Here is a 23,048-nt window from a genome sequence, read left to right as displayed (position 1 = left end):
CAAAACATGGCCTCCCTGAGCCCAATTGGATTCGGGGACACAGGATTACACTGTAGAGGTGGCCTTTGGCTGCCCCACACTCTCTGAAGACATGCCCTTGACTTGATGCCATGTCCTCATGCCAATGTTACCTCATCCACACACAATACCCAGGATGTCGATAGTACAAAGGTCACACACAGTAGCCATTAACTGTTCTCCCTGTGTCATCTTCAGTTCCATTTTTAGTAATAACCAACTCTTCCAGGCAGCACTTTCCTTACTCAGAGGAGAGGGCGGGGATCAGTAAAAATCACTCAGGTCCTCATCTGCAGTCAATCTGAAATTTGGGGCATTAAACTACCGTCAGGTGGAAGGCTTTACGGCAGAGTGTGATCAAGAAGCAAATGACTATGGAATGGAGAGCACGGCTGTTTAGAGCTAATGTGTCTTCACTGAGAACTCAGGTGCGCTCTGGAAATACAAGCTCTGAATAGGAGCAGAATTCAAACCAGGTAGCAAGACCCCTACGTCAGGCTGCCTTAGGAATTTAAGACTTGCTCTTTCTTCTCCTGCTCTTCCTCCTTCAGTATGGGGCTTGAACTCAGGGCTTTGTGCTTGCTAGGCAGGTGCTCTACCACTTGAACCATGCCCATAGCCCTTCTTTTCTTTTTATTTAGTGTCTCAAAAAACAAACTGTATTCACTTCCATTCTTTTGCCATTAATAGAAAACAAGAAAGCAAAAATATCTTTTATGTTTACAAAGATAAAGAGCCTCTACCCAGAGATCAAAACCGCTAATGACAACAGGAAAACAAAAGCACTCTCCTTCACATCTCAAGCTGACCCTTGTCACCTTAGACAAAGTCTTAGTCCAACACCCAGTCACCCTACACCAAGGGTCAAGTGCCCACATTCAACAGGACATGGGAGCCAGACACCTACTTATTAAAACCAAACCAAACCAAGATTCATTTCAGGTACAACATTGTAACTTTTCAAAAGTTTATCTCTTTTTAAAAAATATTTTCTATAAATCAAAGAAGGGCTTAGGAGGTGAGGAAAGATTGGCTCTCTTTATTTTACCTCTAGATGAGTTTTCCTGGCCTAATGTCGGACCGATAGCTGACTTACCCTTTTTTTCAGGAAAAGCGTAGCTCCCAGAGCTGGGTGTGGCAATTCATATCTGTAATCCCAGCTTCTTGGGAGGCAAATACAGGAGGATCTTGAGTTCAAGGCCAGCCTGGACAAAGGTAGCAGTAAGACCCTGTCTCAAAACAACAAAAAAAAGAAGGGCTGAGGATGAAGCTCAGCGGTAGAGAACTTGCCTACATGTACACAGCCCTGGGTCCAGTCCTTAAGCACTGGGAAAAGAAAAAAAAGCTCCAAGGCCTTATATCACATTGTCATAGTCTATCAGCCCATGGTCCATGGTTATGTGTTCCACCAGAGCCAGGGTGTCATCACTCCTCAGTTCTACCTGAAGGTGGAAATAACTGGATTATCAGAAATCATGCATGATATACACACTCAAGAAGATCTTAGTCTATTGTTTGAATGCAAAACTAAGTGGTTTTGGGTAGAAATGTATCATTCTGATAGAAAAAAGATGTCATTCTAATCAAAATGTTTCCTGATAAGCATTAGTTGATTTGGGGGAATTTGTTCTTCGACTCAGTACCTTCGAAGGTCGTATGAGAAAAGATCGACCCAAAGATGCTGCAGGAAGACTATTGCCAATGAGACGTCCATCATCACCCGGCTGTTCGAAGGGCAGCTCAACTATGGCATCATGTGCTTGAAGTGTGAGAACTGCACCTATAAGAACGAAGTTTTCACTGTCCTCTCCCTCTCCATTCCATCTAAATATGAATGCTCCCTTCAGGTAGGCATTCCTTACTGCTGGACTTTCCTTTTGAGTCAGGGCCTCACTGTACTGCCCAGGCTGGTCTGAGACACCTTAGCTCATGAGATCTTCCTGTCTCACCCTCCTGAGTAGCTGGAACTGTAGGTATGAACTACCCCACAGGGCCTACTCCTGGATACTTTTGTCTTGCTTTACTCTCAGTCCTGGATTTTTTTCAAGGCTGTTTCTTATATTTTTAGGAGAGGGCTGCTTTTTTACTTAAAAATAAATAAAGGAAGAAAGCCCATGATGACAGCATTTTTTTGAAAAAACAACATATTGATCAAAAGTTACTGGAAATTTAGTTGGATTTCTAAACATATTACAAACCCAGGCCTCACTATAAAATTACAAGTATGGATGGGTGTTCATCCAGTCTCTTGAGACAGTATGGTGCATACAGATAAGTTGTCACTTCTTACAAACACTTTATGACCTCTCATCCCAGTGGTCTGTAGCTTCAGATTGGAAACTAGATATAAAAGATTCTGGCTGGGTGCCCTTGGCTTGTACCTATAATCCTAGCTACACCAGAGGACAGAGATCAGGAGAACTGAGGTTCAAAGCCAGCCCAGACAAATAGTTCCTCAGACCCTATCTCATTACCTGTGGCTCACGCCTGGAATCCTAGCTACTCAGGAGGCAGAGGTCAGGAGGATCGTGGTTCAAAGTCAGCTCGGGCAAAAAGTTCTCAAGAACTTATCTCGAAAAAACCCATCACAAAAAAAAGGGTTAGTGTAGTGAAGTGGCTCAAGGTGTAGGCCCTAAGTGCAAACTCTAGTACCACCAAAAAGAGAAAATACCCAATGCAAGAAAGGGGTGGCTTGACAGGGTGGCTCAAGTGGTAAAATGCCTATCCTGAGTTCAAACCCCAGTATTGCCAGAAAAAAAAAAAAAACCCAATTCTGACTTTTACCCTTGGACGCCTAGATTGTGGACTAAAGCTGTAGAGTGTGTTGGGTAGAGAGAGAGAATCTAATGCCTCAGTTTATTTACTTCTCTAATTTCTTACCATGATGCTAAGAGTTCATCTGTAAGTGGGGACATGGGGTGGAGTGGGTGTTAGTAGACAGTAGGAAGCAGTGAGTTAGGAGCAAACAGGGTAGGGATCAACACATTCCCTTACAGAATTACATGCACTTACATTTTCTTCCTAAATTACTTCTCCTGCCAAAAGTTCTCCCATACTAGAGTTGGAGAACAGAATCTGATTACTTACTCAGAACTGGGGTTTGTCCTCAGATCAAAAGGCAAGTGATTGCCAACATGGTGGCTCAAGACTGTAATCCTAGCTACTTGGCAGGTGGAAATTGGGAAGATTGTGGTTTTAGGAGAGCCTGGGCAAAAAAATCGAGAACCTGTCCTAAAAATAATTAAAGCAAAAACAGCTGGGAGCATGACTCAAGTAGTAGAGCGCCTGCCTGGAAAGTGCAAGGCCTTGAGTTCAAACCCCAGTACTATCAGAGTTCTAATGTAAACAGGGACCCTAGGTTGTAGTTGATCTAGTTTGGTCACCAAATGCTTTTTCTTCCTCAACAGGACTGTCTCCAATGTTTCTTTCAACAAGACACATTGACCTGGAACAACCAAATCCATTGTTCTTTTTGTGCAACCAAGCAAGAAACGTCTGTGAGGGCCAGTATTTCCAAGGCACCCAAAATAATTATTTTTCACTTGAAAAGGTATGAATTTTGGCACTTTGTGAGTAGATATTTTTGAACAGCTTTATTGAGATGTAATTGATAGGCCAAGTCACCCACTTAAAGTGTGTGTGATTCTGGGGCTGTGGAGTAGACCCAGCTCAGTCACAGGACTTGCGTGAACCATGCCAGGGACCCTGGGTCTGATCATCAGCACCATATAAACAAAGTGAACAATTCACTGGTATTTGTGTTGTTTCCTTTGATGGTTCTGGGGTTGAACTCAGGACCTTGGGCTTGTTAGGCAAGCGCTCTACCACTTGAGCCACACTGCCAGTCCTTTTTGCTCGTGCTTTATGCCTGGGCTGGCTTAAAGCAGCCCACCTAGCTGGGTTGGCCTTGAACCACAATCCTCCTGATCGTCTCCTGAGTAGCTAGGATTATAGGCTGGAGCTACTTGGCCTGGCTCAATGGTATTTGGTATGTTATTAATTTTAAAAATTGTAATCAAAAATATCTCTCTATATATCTCATACTATTTGCCATTGGGGGCAATTGTTTGTGGTACTGGGATTTGAACTCAGGGCTTTGTATTTACTAGGTAGGCACTCTACTGCTCACACCCTTTTTGCTCTGGTTATTTGGGAAACAGGGTCTTGCTTTTTGCCCAGGCCATCCTGGACCACAATCCTATTTTAGGCTTCCTGACATCGCTAGGATGACAAGCAAATGGCAGCACCATGTCCAGCTTTTATCCATTGTGATGGAGTCTCACAAACTTTTTACTGGGAGTGGCCTGGAACCGCCATCGTCCCAATCTCAGCCTGCAGGGTAGCTTGGGATGGCAGGTGCACGCCACTACACCCAAGTCATTGTGGGCAATCCTAAGTGTATAATTCATTGGTATTATGTTCACAATGTTATCCAAAACCACCACACGTTTCCAAACTTTTTATCACTCCAAACAGAAACTCTAACCGTTAAGCGGTAACTCACATTTCTCATTCCCTAGTCCCAGGTCCCCCCAGTCTGCTGTTTTCTGAATTTGTCTGTTCTAGGACTTCACATAGGGGGAATCATTCAGTTCAGCCATATTTCATTGTACACAGTTTGCTGTCTGATGCGGGGTTATGGGGCTCTTTCCATAGCTTAGCTGCTGTGAATTGCTATGGTGAACACTGGCTTAAAAGTGGCACAGTCCTGCTTTCAGTCCTCTAGGTGTATCCCCGGTCACAGGGTAACTGCCATGGTTCACCAAAGTAACTGCACCATTTTATATTCCTGTGGGCAAACTATCAGGGTTTTCTTTTCTCTGTCTCCTCACCAACACTTGTTATTTTCCATTTTGTTGTTGTTTTTATGTAACAGCCATCCTAAAGAGAGGTCAGGGGTCTGTCATTGAGGTTTTGATCTGCACTTACCTAATGACTAATGGTGTTGGCAGCTTTTTACAAGCTTATGGTTCATTTGTCTATCTTGTGGAAAAGAGCGTTTATTGGAACCACATGTGGTGGGTAGATTGAAAAGGAGGAGACATGGTTTTACAAGACATATTTCCTGTCAATCTGGGGACAATGCAATGATTCTTAGAATGTATTTCAGTGAAGTTTCTTCAGAGAAACAAAAATAGATGACTAAATATCTAGTGAACTCTTCAGAGTAAGTTGGAATGAAAACTTTGCAGAAAAAGGAGCATGGAAGAATGAACGTTCAAGAATGAGTTTCTGGCAGAGAAGAGGGAGAGGGGATCACACATGCAAAGGCATGTTGGTGTGTGTGTCACATAAATGTGAGGCTGGCACAAGATGGGGGATGATGAGGCTCTGGGCAGGTACCAGTTCTGTCTACTTTGTTGGAGTCCTCAGGCTATAAAGTGGTTTTAAATTCCCAGTCTGAAAATTCCCACTTTGTCGATTTGGATGCTCTTCAAACTGTGTTATTTGCCTTTTTGTTTTTGTGTTTCTGGGGATCAAATTCAGGGTCTTGTGCATGGTAGGCAAGTGCTCTACCACTGAGCTGTACTCCCAGCCCCCTGGGTTTTGCCTTTTAGTATGCCTTGTTATTTTTTTCTTGGTAGTCAGTCATAATGTACCATGCAGAAGACACTTCTGGAAATAAATCTTGAGTGATGTAGTGCTCTGGGGAAAGAGGATGAAGTGGTTTCACCTCTGTAGGCCTGTGACTAGGTCATTTTCACTTAGTATGTCTGTGCCTCTGGGCTGTGAACTTCACAAGTGCCTCTCAGCTTTTTCTCCCCAGTAGGGGGCAGTATGACTCCAGTGCTCAGGAACTGGGTATTTCTCTCCCCAGGTCAGCCAGGCTCTGATAAAACCCTAACAGGGTAGTCTCTGGTTAACTGGTTTCTCCAGGAGCCACCCTCATTAAGGTAAGTGCTACTGGCACATTTAAAAATGGTTCCTTCCCCCTCTCACTGCTGGAAGGATGAGGAGATTTTCTTTGGTATTTACAGTGAGAACCAGCTTAGGCTTCTGGAGGGCAAAACTACAAAAGTAGGGGTCCCCCCCTGTGACAGGGCCCCCCCTGCGACTGTGTCCCTTGGAGATTTTAGTGCTCAGACGTGTCTACACTGAACCTCCAGCCTGGCTCCCTGAGGATTCTACCCAGCATTTCTGCTGTGGTAAATTGTGAGTCTCTGTATTTGCTGGTGTGTCTCTACTCTAGCGACAGCAACTGTCCTGTGACCTCACTCCTACAGAAGTTAAGAAGAATTGAGTTTTCAGCTTATTCAGAGTTCTTTGCATGTGGAATTATAAACCAGAAACCTCTCGTTGTTGCTTTTGGTATTCCAGTTGTTCAGAATTGGCCAATGGGAGCCCCTTAAGCCAGCTCCTATGACCCATTAGTCTGTTTGAACTTATTAAAATATACATACATACATAAAATGTGTTCTTTTAGGTGCACACATCTAGGATCTTTGACGGATGCATAGTGTCATGTACCCATTACAACAAACGTATAGACTATTCCATCACCCCAAAACTCTCTTATGATCCTTTATCATCACCTCCTTCCTCTACCCCACACCCAGGAAATGATTGATTTCCATCTCTATAGTTTTGCCTTTTCTAGAATGTTCTGAGCCATACCTCACGAGCCTTTTGAGTTTGGCTCCTTTCACTCAGCACTGTGCTTTTGAGATGAGCCCGTGTTGTTGCAAGTATTTGCAGACCCTTCATTTTTATGGCAGTGGATTATTTGCCTTTTTCCATTAAGCAGGTGATAAGTTAAGCAGGACAGTTAAGTTGTTCGCAGTTTTTGGCAGTTGTGAGTAAGGCTGGTATACACTGCAGCATACAGGGTTTTGTGGCCATAAATCTTCAGTTCTCTTGGGCGGACACCCACGTATGGGATGCCTTTCATTTTTGTGACTGTTTCTTGCTTTGGAGCACAAGAATGAGTGAGTTCATCTAGTCATTTCCCTGCCTCAGACCTAAACTGGCTATTTCTTCCTGAAATAAACATGATTATTGTTTTTAAAAAGTGATTCTGATATGAACCCAGATTTGGGAACTTCTGATGAGATAACAGTTCAGAATGTGAAAGATTTTGACAGACTTTTTTAATAGTAATTTTATTTTATCATTTTTACATTACTTAATGTGTATACATTATTGGGCTGCATTCCCCTCCCCCCCACCCCCGCTGCCCCCCACCCCCGCCGCCCCCCACCCCCACCCCTGCCTCCTCCAGGGAGAACTGTTGCACCCTCTTGTTCTCTGATTTTGTTGAAGAAAAAACATGTAAGATAAAAAGAAAAACACAGTGTTTTGCTAATTTGCAATGAGGATAGCTATGCAGGGAGATTCCTTGTGTTGTTTCCATGCATATGTATATTACAACCCACACTGGTTCACTCGACCTCAGAGCTTGAAGCCAGGGCACTGCCAAGATGGGCAGCAGCTGAGCCCACTTGGTCGGATGATTGGTCTCGGTGGAGCGCAGTCTGGGGCGTTCAGTGGGATTTCTATTCACCACCCCCACCAGCCTGCTCTTGCCCCTTTTTTTGTCCCCATTGGACTCAGTGTCTCCCCCTTTGACTCGTGCCCCTGACCCGTACCAGTCTCAGCTTAGCTGAGGCTTATGGGGGTGGCATTACTAAAGCCGGGTGTCAGTGGCTTGTGCCTGTAATCTTAGCTACTTGCAAAGCTGAGATCAGGAAGGTCACTGTTTGAGGCCAGCCCAGGCAAATAGTTCAAGAGACCCCACCTTGAAAATAAGCAGAGCAAAATGGACTGGAAGTGTGGCTCAAGCAGTAGCTCGCCTGCTTTTCAACCTCATAGTCATGAGTTCAAACCCCAGTCCTACCAAAAAATAAATGCTAAATAAATAAATATACTTCGATAAGAAGTCATTTATGCACAGGCCTGTACCAGGTCATTTTTCCAAGAAACTACTTCTAGCCATACTTGGAATTTGTCAAGGTAATGTGGACTTCATTCAGCAAAGCTTACTTCAAACATCATACATTTATTTTTTCTTCAGGTTCGACATTCAGGGTACAACGAAAAGGAAGCTGAGAACAGATATCCATTACCCACTCACTAACCTGGACCTCACTCCTTACATCTGTCCAATTTTCCGGAAACACCCTAAATACAACCTCTGTGCAGTGGTGGTGAGTAAAATGGCCAGACTACCAAGAGTAATGCAATTTTAAAGAAAGCTCTGGAATTACCTTCTGAATTTCCTACTCCTTTTGTCTCTCCCTGACTTCTCCTCCTTCTATACCTTCCTTTTTTTTGGGTGCTACTGGGATTTGAACTCAAGGCCTCGTGCTTGCTCAGCAGGTACTCTGCCACTTAACCCCCTCCCCCTTAAAAACCAAATGTACAACCTGGAAATGTCCTGTTTTGACTCAGAACAGTAAAGCAGTAAAAGAATAAAGTGTTCTGTTCACTGCATCCTCACCTTCCCTCCACTGTGGAGTAACTGGGTAGTTACTTCACATCTAGGGACACTGCAAATTGTGCTCCCAGAGGTAGATGTCAGTCAGTAGCTCTGTGATGCATGAGCACGAACCACTCTGAGGCCAAAATCCAAAAGCACTAGCTACCTCACCATCACAAGTCACCTTCATTTTTTTCACTTCAAGCCATAACGTTTTTCATTCCAATTTATCATGCCCTGCAATGCGGCAGGTTTTCCTTCTTGCTCCTATTTGGGGATCTGCAATGGCGTCTTCCTCTCCATCAATCCCAAATGTAGATTTAATGTGAATTTTAATAATGCAAGAACTACCTTCACCAGATTTTACTATTTTAACTGCTCACGAATAGGTGTTTCTGCTTTAAGAAAACTCAAATGACAAAAAAAAGAATTTATATTTAAAATGTAATTATGTGCATTAATGAAAAGCTGCATATTTGTATAAGAGGAGTTACCCCAAGCCTCTGATAAACTCTTAGTCCTTTTAGTATTTAAATTACTGTCACCTAACAGTTGATTTGGAAAGAGATGTACAAGCTGGGTGTAGTGACCCATGGCTGTGCTCTCAGCTACCTAAGAGACCACAGGTAAGAGGATTGTAATCTGAAGCTCCCAAAACACAATATCCTAACCTGAAAAATAACAAAAGCAAAAAAGGGCTGGGATGTGGCTAAAGTGGCAGAGCATTTGCCTAGCAAGTACAAGACCCTGAGTTCACGCCCTAGTACCACAAAAAAGATAAATGTTTAGAATCTGTGATTAGAATTAAACACCTGCTGGACACCCATGCCTCACAACAGTGATCTTAGCTACTTGGGAGGCTGAGATCAGGAAGATCGCTGTTCGAGGCCAGCAAATAGTTGTTCTTCTTTTTTTTTTAATTTGTATTTTATTCATATATGCATACAATGTTTGGGTCATTTCTTAGCAAACAGTTCTTGAGACCCCATCTCCAAAACAACCAGAGAAAAATGGACTGGAGGTGTGGCTCAAGCAGGAGAGTGCTTGGTTTGCAAGTGTAAAGTACTGAGTTCAAACCCCAGTCCCACAAAAAAGAAGAAGGAAAAAAGAAAGAACTAAACAGCTTTGAAACTAGGGTGCATGGCAAGAAGAACCACCTGGAGCTCTGGGACTGTGGGCGTGGAGCACAGGAAGGCCAGAGCAGCCATGCTTCCTGTTGGAAATCTAGGCTCTCGGGCCCTACACAGACCTGCTGCTGCCACATGCATTTCAGCCAGGTCCCCAGGTGACCCGTGTGATAGTCACTGAAGTCTCATTGAGACCAGGAGAGAAGGATTCCCTGCATGCTCTTAAAAAAGACTTATGCAGCCTTTCCCTGAACCCTTATTTTTTTTCTGTACTGGGATTTGAACTCGGGGCTGTGCACTTACCAGGCAGATGCTCTCCCTCTTGAGCTACTTCATCAGCTCCCCCTGAGTCCTTGAAGAGCATCCTGCCTTCCAGGGAGGCATTTGCAGATTCTTGTTTCATTTCACTCACAGATACAGCAAGTCGGTGCTTGCTGTGTGGAACCAACTGTTCTACACACTTCATAGGTAATCATTCACCCTGTAGTAGACACTGGGAGGAAAGGCCCTTCTTTTAAATCCGCATTTGACAGAATGGGGGACAGGCATGCACAAATGAAATGATTTGCCCCAAGTCATACCACATACAGAGTACGGATCTCAGATCCCACAGGCGGGCTCCAACTCAGTACTACGTCATGGTGTGACGTCGGTCCTGCACGCGGAGCCCACATCTGCTGTCCTCCTGGTAGTTTTTCTCATGTTTCTTCACTCCTCCCTCTGAAGCAGCAACGGTAATATGCACCCGTAGGGTTTTGTTTTTGTTTTGCAGTGCTGGGGATTGAACCAGGCCCTTGCGTGTGGTAGGCTAGTGCTCTACCACTGAGCTACACCGCACTCCTGCAGCAATAATATGTGACTCTATGACTAACGCTTGTCCATGTATGTAGCAGAGCAGACACCTTGTTTTCTTAAACAAACATTTGAAAATAGCTATCATACACTCACAATATTTTGTCCTTTCAACTCTCTTGAATGATCTATTTCTGGAAAGACTAAAATTATGGAATATTTCAGGCACAGCAAACTGGACAGAAGAATCACTTCCATCCTTTCACCCTATGTTAAGAACCAAAATTTTGTAGACAAATTGTGTATCTGTCTTTGTGTGCCTTTAATGACTCTCCTCTTCTTTTTCCCTTCCCAATGCTACCATTTACTGAATTCTGTATCTTTTGAACTTTTTTCCCCCTTTTTCGTGGTACTGGGATTTGAACTCAGGGCCTTGGACTTGCTAGGCAGGTGCCCAGCCTCTATTTTTAATTTTCTTGAGGAACCTCTGTACTGTTTTCCATAATAACTATATTAATTTGTATTCCAACCAAGTGTGTACAAGGGTCCCCTTTCCTACACATCCTCACTAACACTTTGATCTTTTTGACAACGTCCATTCTAACAATGAGGTGATAGTCGTGGATTTATTCCCATTTCTCTGATGTACCTACTGGTCTTCTTTTGAGAAATGTCTACTCATTTGAAAATTTATTATTTATTAACGTATTATTATTCATTTGTTTTCTTTCTTCAGAGTTGTGTTCCTTATATATTTTGGATATTAACCCTTTATCAGATACATGGTTTGCAAATATTTTCTCCCACGTGGTGTTTTGGGATTTTTTTGGGCACTACTGGGGTTTGAACTCAGGGCCTCATGCTTGCTAGGCAGGCACTCTACCACTTGAGCCACTCCACCAGCCCTTTTTGTGTTAGGTTTTTGCGAGATAGGGTCTCACAAATTATGTGCCTGGACTGGCCTCAAACTGAGATCCTCCTGATCTCTGCCTCCTGAGTAGCTAGGATTTCGGGTGTGAAACACTGGTGCCTGGCCAACACCTGATAGTTCTTTTGTTTACTTTGTTCATGGTTTTCTTTGCTGTGCACAACCTTCTAAGTTTGATGACATTCCCTTTAATTGTCTATTTTTGCTTTCGTTTCCTGTGCTTTCACAGTTACACCTGTAAAATCATTGCTTGGACTGATGCTGATCTTCTCCTGTGCTGTCTCTGGGAAGTTCTAGTTTGGGGTCTTCTATTTAACCCTTTAATCCGTTTCAAGTTGATTTGTGGACATAGTGTGAGATTTTTTAAAATCCCATTTAACTCTTCTGGGCGTGGGGACTCTGTTTCCCTAGCACCATTTGTTGAGGACATTGTCCTCTCCTCCTTGCTGGTCCCCCAAGGGATCACATACTGGAGACTTGGGCCCCAGTGGAAGGTTTTTTTTTTTTCAGTACTGGGGTTTGAACTCAGGGCCTTCACCTTGAGCCACTCCACCAGCCCTATTTTTGTGATGGGTTTTTTCAAAGATAGGTCTCCTAAACTATTTTCCTGGGCTGGCTTCGAACCGTGATCCTCCTGATCTCTGCCTCCTGAGTTGCTAGGATTACAGGCGATAGTCACCAGGGCCCAGCTATGAAAGAGTTTTGAGATGGTGGAAACTTTCAGAGGCAGGGCCTAGTGGGTGATGATTAGATCGTGGGGTACCACCTCCACCTCAGAAGGGGTGAATGCCCCTGTTGTGTCCTGTGGGAGCAATTTAGGGTCCATGTGACAATTAGTTCTCACGAGAATGGGTAGCTACAACCCAAGGCCACCCCATGCACTCGGCTCCCTCTGCATGTGGCCAGTTCCATTTCTGCTTCTCCACAATGCTGACACAGCCAAGAGACCCTCACCAGAATGAGGTGCCATACTGTTTGGATCCTCCAGTCACCAAAATTGTGAGCCGAATGAATGTTTTACTTTAGAAGTCACTCAGCCTCACTCAATCTCAGCTTCTTCATTACAGCTACACAAAAGCAGACTAAGACAGTGCTCTTGGCACTTTGTGTTGAACATCATTTGATTGTAGACACATGGATTTATTTCTTTCCGGCTCTATTCTGTTCCATTGCCTGACATGTCTGTTTTCTTGCCAGTACCATCCGTTTTTAAGCATTCTAATAGCTTTATGGTATGTTTTGAAATCAGGGAGTATGGTGTCTCCAGCTTTTTGCTCAAGATTGTTTTGGCCGTTCACAGTTTTTGTGGTTCCACATATGTACTTTGTAGTCTCTGTTTCATTTATTTCTGCTCTGCTCTTTACTTTCTTCTGCTAATTTTAGACTTAATTTGGTTTTTGTTTTTGCATTACTAGGATTTGAACTCAGGGCTTTGCACCAGGTGCTCTACTGGTTGAGCCATGTCTCCAGTCCTTTTCTCTCTGGTTAGTTTGGAGCTAGGGTCTCAAACCACAATCCTCCTAATCTCAGCCTCCCAAGTAGCTAGGATTATGGTGCCTGGTGCCTGGCTGTTGTTCTTTTTCTAGTTCATTGAGATGTCTTATTAGATTGAGAGTCTCCATTTTGACACAGGTGTTTATTGCTACAATTTTTTTCTCTTAGAACTGCTTTTGATGCTTCCCAACTTTGGATGTGCTGTGTTTTCATTTGTTTCCCTCAAGGTATTTTTTTGAATTCCTTTTTGATGTCTTCTTTGACTCATGATTATTCAAGAGCAAATAATTTAATTTCCATGTATTTGCAAATGTTCCAGATTTCTCATGCTTGTGATTTCTAGTTTCATGCCATTGTGATTGAAAACGAAGACACCTGATGTAATTTGAGGTGTGTTGTTTTGTAACCTGTCATGTAACCTGTCCTGGCAGATGCTTTGTGTGCTCTTCAGGAGAACGTGTGTTCTGCTGCTGTTGGATGGAATGTCCCGAATATGTCTGTTAGGTCCATGTGACCTGAAATATTGTTCAGGTGTCAGGTTTCTTTGATTCTTTTAAAATGTAAAAATGTGTTTATTCACAATCATTGAGAAGTTATCATTCCTTCAGAAAATTCTTTATGAACAAAATGTCATTACCCCAAATCAAAAATAGTCTTTACAAACACTGGCCAGGCACTATTCACAATAGCCAAGTTATGAAAACAGCCAAGATGCCCCACCACTGACGAATGGATTAAGAAAATGTGGTATCTATACACAATGGAATTTTATGAAGCCATGAAGAAGAATGAAATGTTATCATTCGCTGGTAAATGGATGGAATTGGAGAACATCATTCTGAGTGAGGTTAGCCTGGCCCAAAAGACCAAAAATTGTATGTTCTCCCTCATATGCGGACATTAGATCAAGGGCAAACACAACAAGGGGATTGGACTTTGAGCACATGATAAAAGTGAGAGCACACAAGGGAGGGGTGAGGATAGGTAAGACACCTAAAAAATTAGCTAGCATTTGTTGCCCTCAACGCAGAGAAACTAAAGCAGATACCTTAAAAGCAACTGAGGCCAATAGGAAAAGGGGACCAGGAACTAGAGAAAAGGTTAGATCAAAAAGAATTAACCTAGAAGGTAACACACAGACACAGGAAATTAATGTGAATCAACTCCCTGTATAGCTATCCTTATCTCAACCAGCAAAAAACCCTTGTTCCTTCCTATTATTGCTTATACTCTCTCTTCAACAAAATTAGAAATAAGGGCAAAATAGTTTCTGCTGGGTATTGAGGGGTTTGGGGGGAAAGGGAGGGGCGGAGTGGGTGGTAAGTGGGAGGTGGGGGCAGGGAGGAGAAATGACCTAAGCCTTGTATGCACATATCAATAATAAAACAATAAAAAAAAATTTAAAAAAAAATTAAAAAACACTGTCCAGGGCTGTATCTCAGTGGTAGAACACTTACCTAGCACATGGGAGCCTGTACACCCCCCCAAAAAAGACAAAACCATTCACACAAGCAATGCGAACATAGAGAACCCTTACGTAGTAGCTACAACTGAAATTGTATAAAGACAGACATAAATCATAACATTATCTAATGTATTGTATTTGTTAAATTACATAATTATATAAGTATAAATTATGTATGTACTATAATATATATTAAAGTGTCACATGTCTATGAGATAAAAAGGACACAAAATTACAGATGTCGCTGCTGAGTAATTGCAGTATTGAAAGGGCCACATGATATTTTTGGAAATAAAGCGAGAGCACAAATTACCAGTTATTGTGGACCTTCCTATATTTTTTTGAACATGTACTGTCACTGTTGCAAGAATCAGAAAAGAAAATCACACTAAAACCTATTTGCTTACTTAAAATCATACTCAATCCTCAGCAAAATGAAGGAAGAAATTTAGAGTGCTTTGTATCCCTGGATTTTTATATTGATAGAGAAACTTGAGAGAAAAGAAAAGGTAACTGTTGGCGGATGTGGTGTCACACCTGTGGTCCCAGCATGAACAGCCCTGGTAACATGGCAAGATCCCATCTCATCTCAAAAGGAGAGGGAGAGGGAGCTTGAAAGCAGTTCTCACAAAATATAGTTCTATATTGAGATTCTCAGTTCCATCCATCACAGCACCTTGTAGTACAAGGCCAAGGGAGGCATAGTGAAATCAACAGAGCCATTCATACAAGAAAAGTTTTTACTTGCTTTCTTGCTTTGAAATACCCATTACCTTTGTATTTTTTCCTTTCTTAAATCATTCGGAGAATATGCTTTGTGTAAAACCTTTATAAGATCGATCATTCATTGGAAATATAAAATTTAAAAAAACATTAGCTGGGGACAATGGCTTAAGCCTGTAATCCAGCTACTTTGAAGGTAGAGATGGAGATGGGTCTGGTTAAAGGCCTGGTAAAAATTTCACAAGAGCTCATCTTGACAATGGTTGGGCATGGTGTCACCCATCTCCTGTCATTCCCAGCTACATGGGGAAGCACAAATAGGAGACTCATAGTCCATGCCAGCCTGGGCAAAAAGCAAGACCCCCGTCTCCAAAAATGGCAGAGCAAAAAGTGCTGGAGATGTGGCTCAAGTGGTAGAGTGCCTGCCTAGCAAGTGTGAGGCCCTGAGTTCAAACCCCACCAAAATAATAATACTAATATTAATAGTAATTATGACACCTAAAGTTTAATGTATCAATTAAGTCAAGGTAGTGGCATAAAAAAAAAAGAAATGGAAAAACCTGAATATATATATTTTCTTAAATATTTTTAGTTATTACCAAAAGTGTCCAAAGGCTGCAGATGCAGTCCTCATCACACTAGGATATGCGCTAAGGGTAGAGAGAAAGTGACGCCTCAGCATTTCTTAGGCTCATCCACAGAAATCTATTGTACTTATTATTAGACAATAAAATTTAAAATGCCAAAAGTGTACGTAATGCTGAGAAAGGGAACAAGCCCGGCCGTCCTTCCTCTCATTCTCTTCATGTCTGCTGAGAAGCCACAAAACTTCCTTTTATATTTGCACAGTTAGATAATGCTGTGGGCTTAAAAAAAAGCATTCAAAGTAAAATTAAGTTTTTTAAATGTGAAAACCTAGAAGAGTAAACAGACATACAATAGAGAAGACTTAAAATGTTTAATCAATAAAATGACAACCACTACCTTGACCTTGAAAAGCAGAAGGCAGATGATAAAACTGCACTTAATTCTGAATTAATTCAGATGTAGGCTATCATTCCGACCCTTTTTTTCTCTTTTTTTCGTGGGACTGGAGTTTGAACTCAGTACTTCACACTTGCAGAGCTGACGCTCTACCACTTGAGCCACTCCTCCAGCGCGTTTTGCTCTGGTGGTTTTTGAGATGGGGGGCTGGCGAACTATTTGCCTGGGCTGGCCTTTCGATCCTCCTGAGCTCAGCCTCCCAAGTAGCTAGGACTACAGGTGGGAGCCATTGGCACCTGGCCCTGACTCCTTTCTAATGAAATAAGCACTTATGACACAGTTTCTCATCTCCCTAGCACACCATTTATATGTTCTAGTTGACTTTTAACATTTGGTCACAACCTACAAACGGGATCATACAGTTTTGCACTATTGATTCTGTGGATCTTGCAATCCAGGCAGTTCTGTGGAATGCCAGAATCAGGTAGTTGTAATACAGGATTCACAAACCCACAGTGCAGCCCAGAGAATGTCGTCCCTCCTCTGTTCTGGAACATTCTCTCACTGGAAGTATTCGATCATTTCTTCTCCATCTTCCCACTCTAGATCTAAAGATGTGCTGTTGTCATTTCCACTGGTTGATTTAGTTTGGGTCATGAGGCCACAGTATTTCTGTCTTTGGTGTCAGTATTGTGCATGAGATTCTACTTAGAAACACTTCCCACTGTGACTTTATATTTCCCCAACAAGATTCAAAGTTGTCTTCTGGGTCCTAATGTCTGGTATTGGCCGTTGCTGGAAGGAGGGTAGAGCGGTGCAATCTTGCCTTTATTGCTCCAAAAGCTTTTACTGCGTTGCACCCTGCAATATTTAACACTGCTGCTTCTGTCCTAACTTCTTTTATGAGTAACTATGAATTCTCTTATCAAGACCTGTCTTGCAGCAATAGAATCACAGAGCCTCCCTTGTAATTGAGCAGTTTTTCCTTCTGAGACATTGTGATGGCTCCGCCCCTTCATCACTCCTACTACATTCCCAAACTCTGCAGTTACAAGATCTTCTCTTGAACATGTTCTAAAACGTGATCCTCCACCATCTCCTGCTCATTAGCAGAGCCCAGCTGCAGTGCCCACTGCTTAGGAGCTCCAGGAGGGCCCACGTTAGCCAGGACTGGCCAGAACTCAGGGCCAAGGCAGCCATCACTCTAGTGGCCTGAGAGTTCATACCCAGGCTTCTCCTTGGCTTTGCAGTCTAGATGACCTATCTGCCCGTTGTTGAAAGTGGGGTAGTGGGGCACTGAAGTTCCTTACTATCATCATCATTGTGGTCCATTTCTCCCCTCGTATCATTTCATAATGGCTTTGTGCATTTCAGTGTTCCCATGTTAGATACATGTACATTTGTAAAAATTGTTACACCATAGCCAGGCGCTGGTGGCTCATGCCTGTAATTGTAGCTACTTGGGAGGCAGAGATCAGGAGCCAGCCCAAGCAAATAGCTTGTGAGATTCTACCTTGAAAATACCCAACACAAAAAGGGCTGGCAGAGTGGTTCAAGTGAACCACTTGAACCTAGCAAGCTGAAGCCCTGAGTTCAAACTCCGGTACTGTCAATCTTGACAATTGACTTTTACCTTTCTCTTTCCATCAGTGCTGGGATGGAACTCAGGGCCTAGCACTTGCAGGCCTGGCAAGTGCTCTACCATGGACCTACATCCCAGCCCTTGGTTTTTTGAGGCAAGGTCTTGCTATGTCACCCAGGCTGGCCTTGAACTCACTCTAGGCCACACTAGCATGGAACTCTTGATCCTCCTGCCTCAGCCCCCTGAGCATTGTGTACTCTGTCTTTTGACCAGAGAATTTAACACATTTATATTAACATATTTACATTAGTTATTGATATGTAAGGACCTGCTGTTATCTGGTTTTTTTTTTTGGCAGGGCTGAGGTTTCAACTCAGGGCTTCATGCTTGCTAGGTAGGGTCTCTCAAACTATTTGCCCAGGGCCGGCTTCAAGCCATGATTCTCCTGATAGATCTCTGCCTCCCACCCAGCTAGAAGTAGAGGCATGAGTCATTGGCATTCAGCTGCTGTTATCATTTTTATAGTTTGTTTTCTGGTTGTTTTGTGAATGTTTGTTTCTTCCTTTCTTGCAATCTTCCTTCTGGTTGATGGTTTTTCTGTGGTGGCCTGCTTTCAATCCTTTCTTTGTATGGTTGGTGTCCCTATGAGATGTTTTTCCTTTGTGGTTACCATGAGGCTTACATAGAATGTCTTTTATTTATATCAGGCGATTGAAAGCTGATAACAGCTTCACTTTAATTATACATAAAAACTACACTTTTATTCTTCCAACACACATTTTTTGATTTTGATGTCAAATTTATATCTTTTTGTAATTTGACACATTAGCATCAGTATATCCATTTTAACTGTGTCTAGAAATCCATTACATAGATATCTATGGGTTGCTAGGTTGTGTCAAATATTTTTCTTTTGTACAGTTTTGTACATTGTATTATTATGTGCTAACACATGACATTTGTTTTCGTAAATGTTAGTGTATGGGGGTGTGTCTCCTAGACCATAGTTAGGGAGAGATGGTCCTAAATCTCCCCTTTAATCTATTAATGTAGCAAATAACATCTATTGATATACTACTTGATATTTTTTAACACGTTTTAAAATTTTTTCTATCTAGTTTAATAATTAAGAGATTAACCTACAGTTTTCTTTCTCATACTGTCCTTTTCTGTTAGGGAATCAGCCTAATTCTAGCCTCAGAAATGAGTTGGCTATTTTATTCTCTGGCAGAGCTTGAATAAGATAAAATAATCTGTTTCTTGAAAGTCTAGTAGAATTAAACAGGAAAATCATCTGGCCCTGGAACTATTTTTTGTTGGTGGGTGGATTTAAAAATAATGACTGAAATTGAGCATAGTGGTATATGTCTGTAATCCTAGCTACTGGGGAGGGGAAGATTGGGACGATACATTGTTGGAGGCTGGCTTGGGCAAAAAAGTTAGCAAAAGCCCATCTCACCCACTAAGCCAGTGTGAGAGCATACTCCTGTCATCCCAGCTTCCTAGGAGGTGTAAGTAGGCCCTGCTTCCTACAGTTTTCAGAACCTTCCCAAATAGCACTACCAGCTGGGACCAAGCACTCAACACATGAGCCTATGGGGGATATTTCATATTTGGACCATAATATTGGTGAATAGAAAAGCTACTGGTTTTGTATGTTGATTTTGTGTGTGGGGTCGGGGTGGGGGGTACTGGAGTTTGAACTCAGGGCCTTGCACTTGCTAAACAGGCATTCTACCACTTGAGCCACTCCCCTGGCCTTGTATGTTGATTTTGTACCTTGCTACTTTGCTGATTTATCTGTCCTGTGAGTCTCTTGGTGGAGTTTTCAGGGTCTTCTAAGCATAGAATTACATCATCTGTAAGCAGGGATAATTTGTCTTCTTTCTTTCTTATTTGTATACCTTTTCTTTCTCTTGCCTGATTGCTTTGGCTAAAATTTCAAGCCCTGTATATTTGTGTGTGTGTGTGTGTAGTGCTGGGTTTTGAACTCAGGGCCTACACCTTGAGCCACTCCATCAGCCTTTTTTGTGAAGGATTTTTCAAGATAGGGTCTCACAAACTATTTGCCCGGGCTGGCTTTGAAATCCTCCTTATCTTTGCCTCCTGAGTAGCTAGGATTACAGGCGTGAGCCATCAGTGCCTGGCTTCAAGCACTGTATTGAATGAGAGTGGTGAGAGTAGACACCTTTGTTTTGTTCCTGATTTTAGAGGAAACACTTTCAATTTTTCCCCATTCAGTATGATGTTGGCTACAGGTTTGTCACACATGAACTTTATTACATTGAGTTTTGTCATGAAGGGTTGATATTTTATCAAAGGCTTTTTCAGCATCTGTTGAGATGATTTATGATTTTATCTTTGATTCTGTTTGTGAGTATATTACATTTATTGATTTGCATATGTTGAAACATCCTTGCATCACTGGCATGAAACTAACTTGCTATGGTTTATGATCTCTTTATTGTGTTGCTGAATTTGGTTTGCTAGTATTTTACTGACAATTTTTTTCATTGATGTTCATCAAGAATATGGTCTATAGTTTTTGGGGTTTTTTTGTAGCGTCCTTCCAGGTGTTAGTAACAGGATAATGTTGGCCTCAGAGACTAAATTTCTTCCCTTTCAGTTCTGAGAATCATTGCTGTTAGTTCTTTAAAAATTTGGAAAATATAGCAGTGAAGCCATGCTGTCGTGGGGCTTGTCTTCCTTGGGAGTCCTTTTTTTTTTTTTAAGAATATATTATTTTATTGTTTTAAATTGAATACATAGAATTTATAGGCTTTTAAAATTCTCGTGGATATGAACTACATTATTGTAAATTTTACTTTTATCATGTTTGCTGTTTCATTTTGCTAACTGTGATATAGATACTAATATAATACTACTACATCACCAATGACCACAGTGATTTTGTTTCAATTCTGTGTTCTTCCCCCTATAAAAGGATATCATAAAGAAATGCACACAAATTTGAATCTAATTTAAAAAAAAAAGCAAATCATTAGGAAATCTTGGGGAGGGAGTGTGGTTGGACATCTGGTACACCACAGGACTCAAGACTGGTATAGCAGGTCATTGTGTGCAAGAACTGCCTGCCAAGTTCTTGGGAGACTTTTGTTAGTGACTTAGTCTCATTACTTTCATTGGTTTATTCAGGTTTCTATATACTTTTGATTAAATTTTGGTGGGTCATTGGTCCAGAAATTTTTGTTTCTTCTAAATTTTCCAGTTTGTTAGTAAGTAGTTTTTCAAAATAATTTCCAATGATCCTTTGTATTTCTGTGGTATCAGTTGTATTACTGCCTTTTTCACCTCTAATTTTATCTGTTTGGATCTTCTCTCTCTTTTCTTGGTTAGTTTAAAGTTTTGTCAATTTTGTTGATCTTTTCAAAGGATGACCTCTTTGTTTTAGTGATCTTTGTATTTTGATTTTTTGTCTCCATTTCACTTACTGCTGTTCTGATCTTTTTGTTTCCTTCTACTAACCTCGGGCTTGGCTTATTATACTTTTGAAAGTCCTTAAGATGCATCATTAGTTGTTATTTGAAGTCTTTCCATTTTTTTTATGGTGCTGAGGTTTATACTCAGTACATGCTAGGCGTGTGCTCTATCACTTGACTCACACCTCCAGCCCTTTTGATTTTAGGTTATTTTTCAGAGGGTATCATGCTTTTAAATTTTTTTTTTTGCCTGATCTAGCCTTGGACTATGATTCTCCTGCCTATGCCCTCCACATGGCTGGGATTGTAGGTGTGTACAACCACACCTGGCTGTGTGAGGGTCTTACCAACTTTTTTCCTGGGCTGGCCTCAACCCACAATACTCCTGATCTCTACCTCCTAAGTAGCTGGGATTATAAATATGAGCCACCAACCAGGCTGTCTTTCTACTTTTTTTTTTAATGTAGACACTACTACAAATTTTCCTCTTAGTACTTCTTTTGCTGCCTCCCCTAGGTTTTGTAATACTGATTTTTCATTTCAAGAATTTAAAATTTTTCCCTTCTGACTTTCTCAGTGGCCCCACTGTTCATTCACAAGTATATTGTTCAGTCTCCATGTTTGTATGACTCCTTTTTTAATTCTTTTATATTATATTATTATTGTACTGGGGGTACACTGTAACATTTACAAAAGTTCTTACAATATATCATAGTCGAATTAAACTCCTCCATCATTCTCCTTTATCTTCCCTCCCTGTATGACTTCTAAAGTTTCTTTTTTCATTGACTACTAGTTTCATTCTACTGTGATCAGAAAAGATAGAAAATGTAATTTCAGTTGATTTAAGGTTTGTTTTGTGCCATAACATACACCGTATTCTAGAGAAACTTCCATGTGCCAATTAAAGGAATGTGATCTGTTGCTGTGGGTGAACTGTTCTGTAAATAGTCTGTTAAACCCACTTAATCTGTTGTGTGGTTTTAATTCTGATACTTTATTTTTCTTGTCTGGACAATCTGTAATTGAGAGTGGGATATTAAAATCCATCATTATTATTTTATTAATAATTTAATCATTGTTATTATTTCACCCTTTATATCTAATAGGAATTTAAGGTTTGTTTTATAAAATTGGGTGCTCCACACCTGGAGCACATAGATTTATAATTGCTATATCTTCTTGATGAATAGATACTTTGATCATTATGTAGTCACCTTTTTTGTCTCTTATGGTCTATTTTTTCAGGTATAAATTTAGTGATATTTGCTGTCTTTAGGATTCCATTCACTTGGAATATCATTTTCTATTTCATGTTCCATCTGTGTGTCTTTACAAGTGTGGTGAGTTTCTTGTAGACAGCATATCATTGGGTTTTTTTTTTTTTTTTTTAGATCCACTCAGCCAGTATGTGTATTTCAGTAGGAGGATTTAGTCCCTTTACATTCAAGGTTATTATCGAGGTGCAGACTTCTGCCTGTCATTTTGCAGGGTTTTTTTTCTGTTTTGTTTTGAATATTCTTTGATCTTTTCTATATCTCATTCATTTTTGTGGGTTGATGGTTTACTGTATTGATATTGTTTGATTCTTTTTAAAATAAAAATATCATTATTCATCTTTTTGCAGTACATGGGGTTTGAACTCAGGACCTCACTTTTTTTTATCACTTGATCCATTCTGGCAGCCCCATTGTTTGATGCTTTTAATTTTTATTAGTATATGTTAATTGTGCAAAGTGAGATGTTTTATTGTGATATTTTCATAAGTGCATATAATGTACTTTGATCATATTTACTCCTATATTATTTCCAAGCCCCCTTTGTTTTCTGTCTTGAAAAAATTTTAATGAATTTCATTATGACCTTTTTATATGTGCATACAATGTACTTCTATCATTTTCTCCTTTACCCTCTTTTCCCCTTCTCAGTTCCTCTGAATTTCCCCCATATTGTCCCACTTTTATGTTTGTCTTCTTTTTCAGATCTATATTCTGCATATGAGAGAAATGTATTTGTCTTTCTGAGTCTGGTTTATTTTCTTAACATGATAGTCTCCAGTTTCATCAATTTTCCTAAAAA

At 41.1% G+C, this 23,048-nt stretch overlaps 1 protein-coding gene across 1 annotated transcript in view; it reads left to right on the top strand.

Moving 5' to 3' along the window:
* Usp50 (ubiquitin specific peptidase 50) overlaps positions 1–23,048 on the top strand; it is a 47,097-nt gene that overhangs the window by 3,126 nt on the left and 20,923 nt on the right. Inside the window, exons 4-6 of the mRNA XM_074065931.1 lie at positions 1,659–1,865; positions 3,426–3,568; positions 8,030–8,162. Coding sequence (XP_073922032.1) covers positions 1,659–1,865; positions 3,426–3,568; positions 8,030–8,162 — 483 coding nt within the window. The remainder of the gene's footprint in view (positions 1–1,658; positions 1,866–3,425; positions 3,569–8,029; positions 8,163–23,048) is intronic.

This window comes from Castor canadensis, chromosome 2 (assembly GCF_047511655.1).
Source record: "Castor canadensis chromosome 2, mCasCan1.hap1v2, whole genome shotgun sequence".
NCBI classification, from domain to species: domain Eukaryota; kingdom Metazoa; phylum Chordata; class Mammalia; order Rodentia; family Castoridae; genus Castor; species Castor canadensis.
Note: the sequence above shows the minus strand (reverse complement) of the source record. Positions and strands in the feature narration are given on the sequence as shown.